This window comes from Rhipicephalus microplus, chromosome 1 (genome assembly GCF_043290135.1).
Source record: "Rhipicephalus microplus isolate Deutch F79 chromosome 1, USDA_Rmic, whole genome shotgun sequence".
NCBI classification, from domain to species: domain Eukaryota; kingdom Metazoa; phylum Arthropoda; class Arachnida; order Ixodida; family Ixodidae; genus Rhipicephalus; species Rhipicephalus microplus.
The window spans coordinates 253,499,786-253,514,241 of NC_134700.1; the positions used below are offsets into that span (position 1 = coordinate 253,499,786).

At 48.4% G+C, this 14,456-nt stretch overlaps 1 protein-coding gene across 2 annotated transcripts in view; it reads right to left on the minus strand.

Annotated features, from left to right (window-relative positions):
* Positions 1 to 14,456, minus strand: part of LOC119186619 (voltage-dependent L-type calcium channel subunit beta-1) — a 106,408-nt gene that overhangs the window by 73,808 nt on the left and 18,144 nt on the right. For both annotated transcript variants that reach the window (XM_075893405.1, XM_075893430.1), the window contains exon 2: positions 11,767 to 11,847. In XM_075893405.1, the coding sequence (XP_075749520.1) occupies positions 11,767 to 11,847 (81 nt within the window). The remainder of the gene's footprint in view (positions 1 to 11,766; positions 11,848 to 14,456) is intronic.

A 14,456-nucleotide genomic window follows, 5' to 3' on the forward strand; every position in this document is an offset into this window, starting at 1 on the left:
AGTTTGTCCCCACCGCCGTCCGTCTGCCGAACGTGCGAGAGTTCTTCGCTGCGACGATCTCGCAGAAGAGACGCAGAAAGAGAGCGGTGCGTGTCGTGCGCAGAGGCGGCAAGAGGGAGGTCGTCCAACAACACGCTGCGATTGCGTCAATCCAGCACCACTTGCACAATACGAAAACAAAAAAGAACTTTGACTCTCTGTTGTTCACAGCGTCCACGAGGATCAACTCTCAGCCAGCGAAGCCGTGAAGAACAAAATCTGCGCGACATCCGTACTGCTACGGGAAAACCGGAGCTCAGCAGGGACCGGCATGTTTGTGCAATTAACGGTTGAGATCAGTGTCTGGCCATCTACACCACCGCCTCAACTAAAGCGCCGCGCACAGACTTGCACCCGGAAAATTCGCCGAACCTGACGGCCAACGACCGACGGAGCGTGGAAATTCCAGTCCAAGGATAGCGGCCGAAGCATGCTGAAAAATCCGAAAAACAGTTCAGCTTTCCCGCACGACACCAAGACGGTGCGCGGTAGCACCCCTGAAAAAACTTTTTGACAAAAGTCAGCAAGGCCCACGACGAAGTCGCAGAGATAAGGTCCAGATGCAGACCACGAAGCAGCAAGGAGAGTTCCTTCAAAACGCGTAGCAACACAGGCCGGGAGGGACACTCTGAGGCCGAGCGGAAGGTCTCCCGTGCGTCGCAGGTGATGCTGTCGTTGGGTGGATGAAAGGAATAGAAAGAGACAACTGGCGGACAGCTCCACGGAACGGCTCCCCAACGGTTCAGCTGTCGAAACGTAGCTCGCAGTGACACATACACGCACTATTCCGTCAAGCTCCAGGGCAGCCGAAGAAGCGCACGTTGACGGAGGCGAGACGCAGCAGCGTCGCATGTACAATGGCTACGAGACGCGACGCGCGAGACAAGACCGAGCAGCGAGACGACTCGGTCGAGAGGAAGCCTTCAGGAGTCGCTTGTAGTGTCAAAGACGCGCAAGGAGCTCTTACGCGCGCCGCGGCCACTGGAAACCGGAAAGAGAGCGCGACATGGGTGTGCGGCGTCACGACGACGCCCGGTCGTAGCGGCAAACTCTCAGGCTCTGCGAGACTCCGAGAGGTTTAGAAAGAAAGTAACGAGCAAAAAAGCTAGAGTAAGCGACGAATCTAGAAAAAAAAAGGAAGCAGGCAGGCTGTAGATGGGCGAGGGTGCAACGACAAGACCCGAATTAGAGGGCCCATTAGTCACGAGACCGCGGTCCTCCCGAGTGTCGCATCGTCAGGGACGCTCGCCGCCAGATCGGAAGCGAGGCAGGCAAAAAAAAGAAACGAGAAAAGCGTAGCCACCGCAGCTGCAGTGCCACCGAGACGAGAAACAAGCAAAACGCGACGGCTGCGATGGCGGCATACGAAAAGAGAACGGCACCCCGAAGAATAGGAGGTGCAGAGAAGGGGGCCGGCGTAGCTGGCTGTCACATCAGCTTCCCGGCGCCGCTGCCAAGTTCCCGAGACCGACGAGTCGTTTTTAGGCGGCGGTGCGCGCGACGCCGCAATGCCCCGCTAGCTGCCGAGAGCCTGCGGAGAGGACTCGAAAAAGCAAGAACGGGAGATGGCATTCCCCCTTCCTTCCGTGCGAGTCGATGGGAAGCGCGAGGGCGGCTAGTCTGCTTGTCTCGTTAGCCAAAGGGAAGGACACGGACAGTGATACGTGGGCGGTGCATTAGCGATGTCGAGCACTGCGTGTAAACGCGACCGCTCAACTCGCGCAGCTTTCTTATGCACGTTCATCACGAGTACGCACAAAGTACAAGGCTTGTCGCGGGGTTTCTAACGAGGTGATGCGGTTTGTACTTGCTGTAAGACGAAACTACAATACAGAACGAAACGTAAGTAGCGGTATGTTTCGGCATTGAACTAGGACATGAAACGGTGGACGGACGTATACATGTCAGCCCAAAGTGTGAACACGCTTCGGAAAGAATATTCAAAACTTCCAAACTAGGATCAAACTTCCGCAATGTACGGGGAACCAAGTCACTCGCTCAGTGCATAGGATCACCTGAATGCACCCAGGAAATATCCCGGACATAGGTTGTGCTTGAAAAAGAAAACAAAAAAAAACGATGAACAGCACGCCACCGCTTGAAAACGGATGACAGAGCAGATGCCTTGCCAACCGAAGCTGAGTCACAGGGAGCACAAGCGGCGAGCAGAAGACAAATATTCACAGCGTGGTTTCAAGGAAGTTCTTCACCGAAGGTTCTCCTCCCTACTGGAGCACAGCCCAGCGACCAATATAGTTCTCGCGGTTCCCTATGCATCCGCCTAAGATACCTGCAAGGCCAAAGCCATTGTTTTTTTTTTGTTTTTTTCTCTCACTTGGTCGCACCGACCCCCACCACAGAAAGCATGGTCTTGCCCTGATCCAAGGATTGAAGGCACTGCGAGCTTTGTGCAACTAACGTGCCTCCGGATTCGACACACCTATATAAGGGAGCGACGATGTCACACAATCACGTCACCATTTGACGCCCAGTGAATTTACAGAGGCGTAACAGATCTGGACGAATTGTGACGTCGTGTCGCTACACCTGCTACCAAGCGATGACATATCACGTAATGAAGTCACCATGAGAGGTGACGGTGACTTCATGATGACGTCAGAAACATTGACAATCTGTGACGTTGTGTCGACATCGCATAAAGACGTCATCAGGTGATTCTTTTTTTTTTTTCGCATCATTGTTGTAGACGTCGACGGTCACCTTTCGTGTTCGATGAGGCATCTAAACGTTTTCACTTTAAAGAATGCTGCGCAGAGGCCATTTCTGTCGATGAGCGGCGCTGCAATCCACTTTGTTTAGTTTTGTCCTTCAAGATGGCGTCAGTGTTTTGATTTTTGTTGTTTGGGTTTCTGAGGACCGCATTTGCTCCCGTTTGCACCCGAAAGCGAAGCAACATCAAATCAAGGGCACAATTCTAGCGCTCCTGCTTAGCGGCTCTGCTTTGAGCAATCAGCAGGAGCGTCGTGCGTAAGGAGAGATTCCGACTGCCATCGTCGGCGCAGCGCACAGCATTTCAAGCAAATGGAATTACGCGCCTTGAAATTGCGAAATCAAACTGCGGAGTGATTGTGGCCGAAATTCGACAAATTCAAAGAACAATCTAAAGTCAACACATAGTCTCGCATGTAGCAGATACATTAGGTTTATAAATATTGCCCGCCACTGTGGTCTAGTGGTTCTGGTGCTCGGCTGATGACCCGCTGGTTGCGAAATCGAATCCCGGCCACGGCGGCCTTATTTTCGGTGGAGGCGAAAATGCTTGAGGCCCGTATACTTTAGACTGAGTGGCGCGTTAAATAACCCCAGGAGGACGAAATTTCCGGTGCCCTCCACGACGACGTCTCTCATAATCGAATCGTGGTTTTGTAACGCTAAAACCCAACAATTATTATTATTATTAAGGCTTATAAATAGGAAAACGTTCTGCTGCTTCACTGTCAATAAACCCGCCCCAGATCCTTGTCAGAACCACAGGTTCATTCGTAAACTGGCGGTACTAGATTCAGTATAGCGTGTTGACTGAGCCCCTTCTCACTGTATACCTTCACGGGCGTGGGTGCCACGGACGACGGTACGCCTTCCTTCGAGATCACGCACATTTTTATACAGCTCTAGCCTCAAATCACACTGAGACAAAGTAACTTATACAATATAGTCGAAGCTAGTCTGTTAAAGGACAGCATGTGAGAAGCTGTGTCCCAATATAATAAACTCAATGAAAGAAAGCTAAAAGAGTGTGCGTTACTCTTTCCGGTGAGATTGATTGATGTGTGTGGTTTATCGCCCCAAAACCACCATATGATTATGAGAGACGCCGTAGTGAAGCGCTCCGGAAATTTCGACCCTCTTTCCGGTGAACCACAAGTGGCCATGGAGAGACACGTTAACTCTTTCTTGGGTTCGAGGGCTCTCCGGCGAGAGTGATTTGTAAGTCAAGACTTACAAAAAAAAAAAGTCATATGACTTGTTTTTCAACATGTATCATGAACGCTTATGTATCACCGGGTTCATCAACATTAATTAGTTTAAAATGAAAAATGTGTAGGCACATCAAAGGTAAAGCAAGAATCAGAATCGTAAATCTTCACTGGCAACTTTCGCGGTGACAGGTCATTCAAGACCGAGCCAGAGTCCGATTGACGCAGGTCAGCTGCTGACGTCAGCGGTGACGCCACGGATGCGTCGCGGCTCTCCCTGTTTGGAACGAAGCCAGTTTACCAAACCTCCGGCAATTACTTGTAGTTCCATTCTCCCTCGGGGCAGCCGGCGCCACCTGGGGAGCGGCGGTGGAAACTTTCGAACCCGCTCCGGAATTCGCGTCGAAACCGGCATGAGAACTAAAGTATAAGACATTCGCTCCGAAAAAAATACATGAACTAGAAAATTAGCGGTGCAAAGGTGTACAGCAAGAAAGCCAGCGTTCAAGTAATTAGGTTTCAACGCATACTTTTAGGAAATGCGCTGAACTGCACTAAAGCAGATCATTTTCTTTGCTTGCAGCCCCTCCGCCGTGGTCTAGTGGCCAAGGTACTCGGCTGCTGACCCGCAGGTCGCGGGCTCGAATCCCGGCTGTTGCGGCTGCATTTCCGATGGAGGCGGAAATGTTGTAGGCCTGTGTGCGCAGATTTGGGTGCACGTTAAAGAACACCAGGTGGTTGAAATTTCCGGAGCATTCCACTGCGGCGTCTCCCATAATCATATGGCGGTATTGGGACGTTAAGCCCCATATATCAACCAAATCATTCTTTGCTTGCAAGAGCACCAACATGAATGCCGAGCTCATTCTCTCTCGGGTCGTGTTCTCAGACGACCCCTTGCGGCGACAGTGTCGTGCTTTGCGTGACTCATAATATCGAGTGTCCAATGGCGGATTCTGTTTCGTAACGTATACAATCACTCGTGTCTAATGACTGAAGCGGCGACGCGTCGGCCTTTTTCCAACCGGCCAATCGGCACGAACTGAACGTGACATTTGCAAATGTGATCGTCGCCGAACACGGTCCCAGTAGCGATATAGCGTGCCTTTTTATATAAAATCGAAGGCCTGTGTTGTTCCCTGAACCTGCAGAAAGAACCGTAGTCCAAAGTATGCGGGAAAGATTGCAAGTGATAATGATTAGCTAACGTAATTAGCGGAAGTGGCAGCGACAAGGAAGCTGTTAAAATTAAAGGTCAGAAAGATGTAGAAAATGACGCCGGCCACTGCTGGACTTGCATGCTAAACTTGCATGAAAAAAAGCAAAAACAAAACAACCATGCACTTTGAACAACTATAACGGGCCGCCGAAATTGACCCGCGATTCCCTACGACGATGCGCCTTATACTGGCGTCGTAGTTTTGGAAGATAAAACCCCCCAAAAATTCCCGCCGCGGTGGTCTAGTGGGTACTCGGTTGCAAACCCGCAGGCCGCGGAATCAAATAAACGGCTGCGGCGGCTGCACTTCCGATGGAGGCGGAAATGTTGTATAGGCCCGTGTGCTCAGATTTGGGTGCACGTTAAAGAACCCCAGGTGGCCGAAATTTCCGGAGCCCTCCACTACAGCGTCTCTCATAATCATACGGTGGTTTTGGGCCGTTAAACCCCACATAAAAAAAACGATTAGTTCAACTTGCGTGAGCGATCCTGTCCTCTTATCAAGAAACTGGAAGATGACACGCAGGATCTGCCGCGCAGACCTCAGCTCTTTCTGGAAGGTTGCGTCGCGGTGGCAGAGGGGCGTCTCCGTGGCCACATTTCAGTCACGCGAGTTGCCATTGTCAGCTTGATGTGGTTAAACGAAGTCACAGTCAGTGCAACATTTGCAACACCCTAAGCCTCATTCGAAATATTGTATTTTGATTAGGCAAAATCGTCACCCGTCGTATTAGTGCAACACCAGCTATAATGAATAGCCCCGGTACAAGCAACCCGAGTAAGGCTGATGGCACCACGAAGCTCCGGTAGCACGCAACGGCCACCCAACAGTCTCTCACTGATAATAGGAGGTCTCACCAGTACGGCCAAGCCATGCTTTCCCTCTTCCAGGAAAGTTCAGTTTCGCATGTGTATATTATACGGGCACACATGCACATAGAAACGAACGTACATGCATAAGGCATAGTTGAAATCAACCCCCTCCCCCGCAAAAAAAAAAAATAAAATCTGGCTACGCTATTGCTGTACCTGATCTGAAACTCCGGAAGTAGAAACTGTCTAAAAAAAGGAGAAAAAGGAAAACGCGCTTCTCGAAAAATACGCGTTTTCAAAGAACCGTTGCTCTAGTTCCTTGATTTTTATGACGCTGCACCGCACACTTGAAACACGTGATTATACCGGAAACAGCATTAGTCAACAAGATGCCTTTTTGTAAAGCCGTTTAAACGTACAAACAAATTTAGAATGCGCCATAATTTAAGAAGCTTCCAAATCATTTACAGGCCAAGGAAAGCGTATTTAATAAAAAAAATGTATACCGTAACTATACACTGTCGAACTGTGGTAGTGTAAGAGGGGTCGATACGAAGTAAGAAAAACTTGAAATAGCATAAAAAATAGTCAGTACACAAAACTGCACTCAACAGCAATCTGGAAGTTCCGCGCCGAAGCATGCACAGAACTGTGTAAACGACCGAATGAACCAGAAAATAAACAACGCAACGCAGCCAGAAGGTGAAACTTTTAAGCGCGTATCCTGCGAAGCTGAATCATAACATATTATTATTATTATTATTATTATTATTATTATTATTATTATTATTATTGCGTTTCAATGCATAATAACGGCTCTTGGTAAAAGAGCACCATGATATGCTGTGCTAGCAGTGTTGATTGATATGTGGGGTTTAACGTCCCAAAACCACCATATTATTATGAGAGACGTCGTAGTGGAGGGCTCCGGATATTTCGACCACCCGGGGTTCTTTAACGCGCACCCAAATCTGAGCACACGGGCCTACAACATTTCCGCTTCCATCGGAAGCGCAGCCACCGCAGCCGGGATCCGATCCCGCGACCTGCGGGTCAGCAGCCGAGTACCTTAGCCACTAGACCACCGGGGCGGGGCAATTATCCGCTTTTCAAGCATACTTTTCAATTTCTAGGGCTCAGCTTTCAGGGTCGTTGTTTTCATTAACTTTGGTTTTCTCATTTTTGTACTGCAGTCTTTTACTGAGTGCTGATTTGGAGATTTGGATGTGTTCAACTAAGTATATAGCCACGTCCAACAACCAGCCTAGGCATATCCGCAGTTAAGACAAGTTTTTGCTTCTTTCTGATCAACGCTTTGATAGTTTAAATGCTCTGAGTTCGCAATAGACCGACTAGGTCCCGGTCTCCTACCACCGCTCTTTTTTTTTTTTTTGTCGATTCCGTTGGTCACCGTTGCATGGGCACGTGCTAGCGATGTTAACTGAGCAGCAAATAAACTCGAGGGACGAAACAGAAGCCGCGTGATGGAAGACAAGGCGCGCACTGACAGCGTTTGCCCGCCGATAGTTGCGGGCCAGATGGGTGGACGATGCAGGTCCTTCGACACCTGACACGAATCCCTTGCCTACGGCACGCCTATACACAATGCTGTCAGCAAGCCGTCGTCAGGAACGGGAAGCCCGTTGCACGCGTTCTGCTTCCTCGAGGAATCAGCCAAAGGCGCTGAGCAGAGAAGGCAGAACTGGTTTCGGGAAACCGCACACATCCATGCGGAGAGGGGCAATGACGCGATGAATGCTAGGGGCTTCGCGCGAATGCCAGATAGATGGCACGCAGTTGCGATTCTGTAACCCGCCGTCGAAAGTAGGTTGCGACGTTGTTGACCCCGCAACACTTTTCCAAGTGACCAATGAACGCGTTCATTTAAACGAGCTACAGTTACTTCGCAAAACGAAAGCCGCTAAAATGTTAAAGATCCATCAAATACAAGTGTACTTGGAAGGATATATTACACGCTTCAAGCTCTTTTTCTCTTAAACTACTTCGAGCGCGCCAAAAATCTACACATGGAGAGGGATGACATATGACAAAGGGGCAAGAAAATGCCCGTCTTCGTCAACGCGCCTATATAGAGCACTTTTCTTCTTTTTTTTCTTTTTTGAACGCGTGACTATCAGTGAGATCGCCAGCGCGCACGAGGCGGCATCCCGCGGCAGCCGCGGTAACCAAACAGCTCACGATGCTCAATTCAGTCAATGGCCGAGGACCTTGCATTTACGTGGCAAGTTAATTTGGCCTCATGACATCATTTCTCGAGATAAGGGCGAGCGATTTCCAGCCGACTTTCCGAATTAACTGCGAATTCCAGGCCGACTGCTGCGCTATAACGTTTGAATCACGAGCCTCGACTATCGGTCGGGAGCTTATATTCTGAGCATGCTGAAAAACTGTCGCAGGGCCCCCTTAAGCTCGTGTTGTGGGTTCCATACTCGACCACGGCGGCCGCATCACGACGGGGCGAAATGCAAACAAGAGCGGTGTGCGTAGATTTAGGTGCACGTTTAAAGAACACCACTTGGTCAAAATTGATCCAGGGCCTTCCCCATACGGTGTTAAGTGCCGGTACGTCAATTCCTATAAATGAATCATTTTTAGGGGCGAAGTTCCTTAAGGCCTAGGCTTGTCCGTTGGCGTTGTGCGCCGTAGCCGCCGCAGACGATGACGATTACAATGATGCTGATGACGATGCAGAACAAGCGCGTTCCAGACCACACATCCCTCTCGGCCATCACAGCACGATGACGATAATGACGACTGGCTTGTGCAGTAGGTATATATGGCGTCTCGATATGCTCTACGATGCATTTCGTATGATTGCCAACAACCAACAACCACCAGGGGAAGGCGCCCAGAGCTCGTCTTTGCCAACTTCAGGACAGATCCGAATCATCTGACACCACAAAGCAGTAATAATGAAGGCACAACGAAATGCACAACTTAACACAATATACCAGTTACGACCAATAAACATTGTATTTAACGGTACACCTCTTGGCAATCATTTACATACGTGAGTGGTACGCGGGCGTTTTCGTGTTTTGGCCGCCGTTTTGAAACTCTTTGCGGCTCAATGGATGGAAGAAAATGAACAAAATGGGGGAAACGCCCACTCCACTATAAGCGATCACAGGCGCAAGGCCAATTTAAAAATGAATGACGATGGGTTGCAATAGTGCCCAAAAAACAAATTTTCCTGGAAGATAGCGAATAATAATAAAAAAAAAGAGTCGCACTTCGCCCCAAATGAAATGCGGCCGCCGAGGCAGGAGATTCGAACCAGTAACTTTGTGGACCATCACTTAAAAGGCGATAAGCTACGATGTATACAGGTAAAGAAATAAATTGACTTATTGTATAGACACTACACTAGAGCATACGCTCTAGAAAAAAATCGAGTGAGAACAAAGTCGTCTTGTCCCACTACAACAATCGTGATCTGGCTTTCTCACGCTTGCTTTCGTGAAAACTCGTGCTGGCCGCTCTCCTAACAACAGTAATGAGTCACACCGATAGAGCGCAGGCCGTTCGCGACCTGAAAGTGCCGGGCTCGCGGCGATAATTCTAGGAAATGAACACAAAATAGATGACGATTACTGTTGTGCGACAACAAAACACGCCCTTTTTTCACAAGCTCTTTCTCTTAGAGTACACTGTTGTACGTCGAGAAGAGTTTGCTACACGCGCGCGCAAATCGAACGTGCCTCTTCGGACCTTCAACTTCGCCGCATGGAATGAACGGGGACGCTCTGCGCCCACACAGCGGCAGACGAGGACGACGATGATGCCAATGTTGTTGTTGGCGGTGCGGTGGCGGCGACAGCCGCGCACTTCCCCGTCTGCCGTCGTCTGCGAAGCGTTGCCGGAGCAACGATTCCCTCAGCCCGGCGGTCGTGGGATGCCAATAAAATTACCCCGCCCTGACGGCTGGCGGTAGCCGCTTTTCGGTGCGACAGAGCCGCTTGTTTACAGCTGCCAGCCCGCCGGGAGTCTGCCGACCAGCCGACGACAGTGCGGCGGCGGCTCCGCGGGCCAGTATAGTCGTTATAACTGCTGAAGGACGAGGCAGCAAGAGCGTGAGCTTCGCTCCAGCGACTGCAATGGCCCGCGTGCTACGCACGGCCGCGGAGCACCGACTCCAAGCGGAGTTCGTAGAAAGACGGCCGCAGAACGACGGTTCCGCAGAAGCAAACAGCACCGACGAGGCGAAGATTGGGGGAATATACAGGTAGCTGGCGATAACAAAAACAACGAGGGCTGTTGTTGTGTATATGTCGAAGTCCGGGTCAACTAGCACATAACACAGAAATAATGAACGAGACAAAAGGACGAGAGGCAAGGCGGAGATGTGGCACACACAACGAATGGATTGCACTGAGTGTGCCACTTCTCTCCTAGGTCGGTCATCGGCATCCCGGCTGCGGTGGCTGCATTTCCGATGGAGGCGGAAATGTTGTAGGCTCGTGTGCTCAGATTTGGGTGCACGTTAGAGAACCCCAGGTGGTCGAAATTTCCGGAGCCCTCCACTACAGCGTCTCTCATAATCATATGGTGGTTTTGGGACGTTAAACCCCACATATCAATCAATCAATCAATCAATCAATCAATCAATCAATCAATTAGGTCATCGGTCCTTTTCAGTGGTTCATTCCTTCTACAAGTGTTTGCTTGATTGGCGACTGCATCGTCCGTAGTCGCACGCGCGTGTCCGTCCGGGAACACACGTTAGAGAGGAATAAAAAAGAGGAGTCAGAAAATTGGAAAACAATGGCTCCTTGATGAGCCGATCGTATCGGAAGATTCTCAACAAGACAGTAAATAGAGTACGCGCGCAGTGCGTTTCGCAACACAAAAAACTCACGTAGCTATTTATCCGAAGTACCGCGGACACCTCTGTTAATTTCATATTTTTTTCGAGACGGGTCAGGCAGACACGATCGCTCCCGTGGACGACAGAATCCGCGAAGAACTCTCTTGGTCAAAAAGAAAAAAATAATAAAGGCGCACTAGAATTGGCGTAAATTAAAAGATGTGCGCCACGATAGCATTTTTTTTTCGAATTGGATCGCAATACGGTGTACAAGACCGTGGAGACTGTGAACAGAGAGTATAGTGAACATTGCGATCAAGATATACCAGCCATCTGAGTAGCTTCCGCACAAACTAATTCCAGAACATGGTCCAAGAGACCGACAAAAGTTAGTATGATCAGGCATTGGATAAGATGTATCGGTTGGATAATACATATCAGTGGACATCGTTTTTGACGCTGAGAAAGGGGTAGTAGTGGGTCGAAAAGAATTGAGCACTTGACACCAGTTCGGCCGTCTAGACAGATGTATCTGCGTTTCAATTACATTCCTATCGCTCCCTATAATTGTGCATCAGAGGAGTCTGCGGTAAAACGAGAAAGAGTGAGATGCAACGAAGCTAAATGATGCGAAAAACTCAAAGAACGTTATAGAATAGAACAGTAACTTAACAAAAAAAAAAGGAACCATGGCACAATGTAGATGCTTGCGTAACACCACGACGTGAACCAGGCCAGCAAAAACAAAGTAACGAGTCGTAAATTGGAATAAGGTATAAACGAAGCTCGCGAGAACGAAACAACCAGGGTTCAGTCTTTGGTGTTAATGACATGCGTCAACCATAACCGCACGTGCCCGAAGACGAACATTATTGAGAAGAAAGAAATCACGTAAGACTGGAAAATATTGTGGCCGTCGGCATACTCACCTGCCTGGCGAAGCTGTTCGAACTGTCTGAGAAGTTTCCGTCGGGATGCCGGATACGTTCGCGTCTTTTGTTGACTGATGACTGTTGACCATGCGGAGGAAAAGAAAAAAAGTAACATCATAGTGAGAGCAAGAAAGAGCAGGTGTGTGTGTGTGTGTGTGTGTGCGTGCGTGTGCGTGCGTGTGCGTGCGTGTGTGTGCGTGTGTGTGTGTGTGTGTGTGTGCGTGCGTGTGCGTGCGTGTGTGTGTGTGTGTGTGCGTGCGTGTGCGTGCGTGTGCGTGCGTGTGTGTGCGTGTGTGTGTGTGTGTGTGTGTGTGTGTGTGTGTGTGTGTGTGTGTGTGTGTGTGTGTGTGTGTGTGTGTGTGTGTGTGTGTGTGTGTGAGAGAGAGAGAGAGAGAGAGAAGGACACTTCAACACTTGCAAAAATCAACTTTTACAGAGCACGGTTCAGAAAGTGAGCTTCGATGACACTTCTGGGAACATCGCCAAATTCTGCCACATCTGAAAATCGGCTGCATTCCGAACCAAGCTATTTTACAGGCAAGCTGAGCTCCTCCACGCGGTTTGTGCCGCTCCTACGAAAGGCGAACTGGGCTCGTCAACGCAATGAGGCTACTCCGATTCATTTTACCGGCTTCTACGTTGCGTGAACGGATGGTGAACTAATAAGTCTAGAAATACGCTCAAAGCACGCCTTTCGGTATATAAATGCATGATTGCCTCTCAAAAAAAAAAAGAAATCGGTAGAGAAAAAGCTAACGCCATTACAACTAATGCGGAGTGCGGAAGAAAAAAAACGGGAAACTTCCGACAAAAACAACTTGATTTTCTCGTTTTCTTTTTTTTTTTCGGGTGCAGTTGGAAAAATTGGCCAAAAACTACCGCGGGGTAAAACATAATAAAGTTTAGGCAACACCTAGGGTTGAACGTGAAACTAAAACGCTGAATGCGAAACCAAAACGTCGCACACGATACTAAAACACCAAAACGACGGCTGACCAATCGCTATCAACATCACATAAAGTCAGCTTTAGCGTCAGCGTAGCTTCATCGTTCCAATTCGGTCATGGTGGGGGCGGTTTCTGATGTTTTGGTGCCCGTTATTATTCGGTTTTGACTTTCCCTCGTACACTTCTGCGAATTGCGGGGGCAGTCCGCATACAAAGCCGTGTGCAAACAAATTCTGCAATTGTAGGACACATTCCCGACGTGTTAACGCACTTCAGGGTCGGCCGGGGAGACCATTCGCGGGAAACGGATACCCACTGTCTGTAAGCACTGCAACAGCAGCTTCGCTTTTTCCAATGCGACATCTCAACATGAAGAAAGCTAGAGACGAAGCCAACGATACTGACTCTGAATAAGAAGTATAGAACTTCATCTTTTCACCATCTTGATCAATGTTTCCATGGTCGTTGTCACGACGTAATATACATTTATGAGATCTTTGTTCTAACAGCCGTAACAATTACAAGAAGCCACTCTTATTCGCAGGGAACTGAACGAGTTCGCGGAGATGCTTCTGGCCTGCCTTCGATCACATAAAGTTCTATTCGTCCGTGAAAAGAGAGAAAGCAGTTAACTTTTGTTATTTACATTATGAAAGTTGTTTCTTTTGTAATTTCGCAATAAACTATCGGCATATGCTAAAGAAAATTTGTTCTAATTTTTTTCCAACATTTCAAAAAAAAACTTGAAACTGTGTTCTTATTCTAATTGCTCAAAATTTCCGGAAATTTCGCATCTCTAGAACTTCCAACTTTCTAGGCCAGTCATGGCTGACAGTAAGGCAAAATAAGCGACAAAGCGGAACTCGACTGACTGACTGACTGACTCACTGATTGAGTGATTGATTTATAGTACGTTACAGGGCCCCATGAAAACCTTAGGGTACGTTCAATACTTACGTTATTATTTATATCAGTGTGTTATTAAGTGTTTGTGCTATTGGACTACAATACAATTATTCACTAACTACACTGTTTAATATTCTCTATGACACTGAAAGCAATATCACGGGCCTGTTATTCTAAAAGAGTCATTTCACCATTTTTTAAAAGTAAAAAGCACATTAAAACCCAAATGCACTGCGTGAACATGGTTACGATTCCGTGTGAATACCAGCTCACTGCCATGCACCTTGAGAAACTCCTTGAGAATTTCCTCCTGACGGTATACCTTGCACAAACTAGCATCTACAGTAACGCATATAATACTACGTCGCTCGTGGTTACATGACAGTTCTAAGTACTTTGCTGCTACGTATAAAACTGATATAATTCGTATGCAAAGCATAACTTACTGAAAACCTTATTAAAATAGTTGTTTAAATGCCACTGCCAATAAGTATAATTACGGCTTACTCAACAGCCCTTCGTTCTTCTATTCTTCCTGAAGCTTTATAACTTCACAATTTGGAATGACGCACGTTGCCCTCTTGGCAGTCAGGTTTCACATGGAGGGCCCCAACGTAAGAAATGGCGATATATCATTTCTTCTTTCAGATGCGAAGCAGCTTATGCGAAGAAGCTGACGATGTTCAGATGCGAAGCAGCTGACGCAGCAGATGACGAAGTTCAATCTGGTGTGCGGCGTGACCACCCTTATCGCGCATGCGCGTCTCCTCCTCCTCTCTCGCCTCTCCTACATTCCCCCTCTATTTGCCTACTCACCGGCGAAGGCAACTTCCT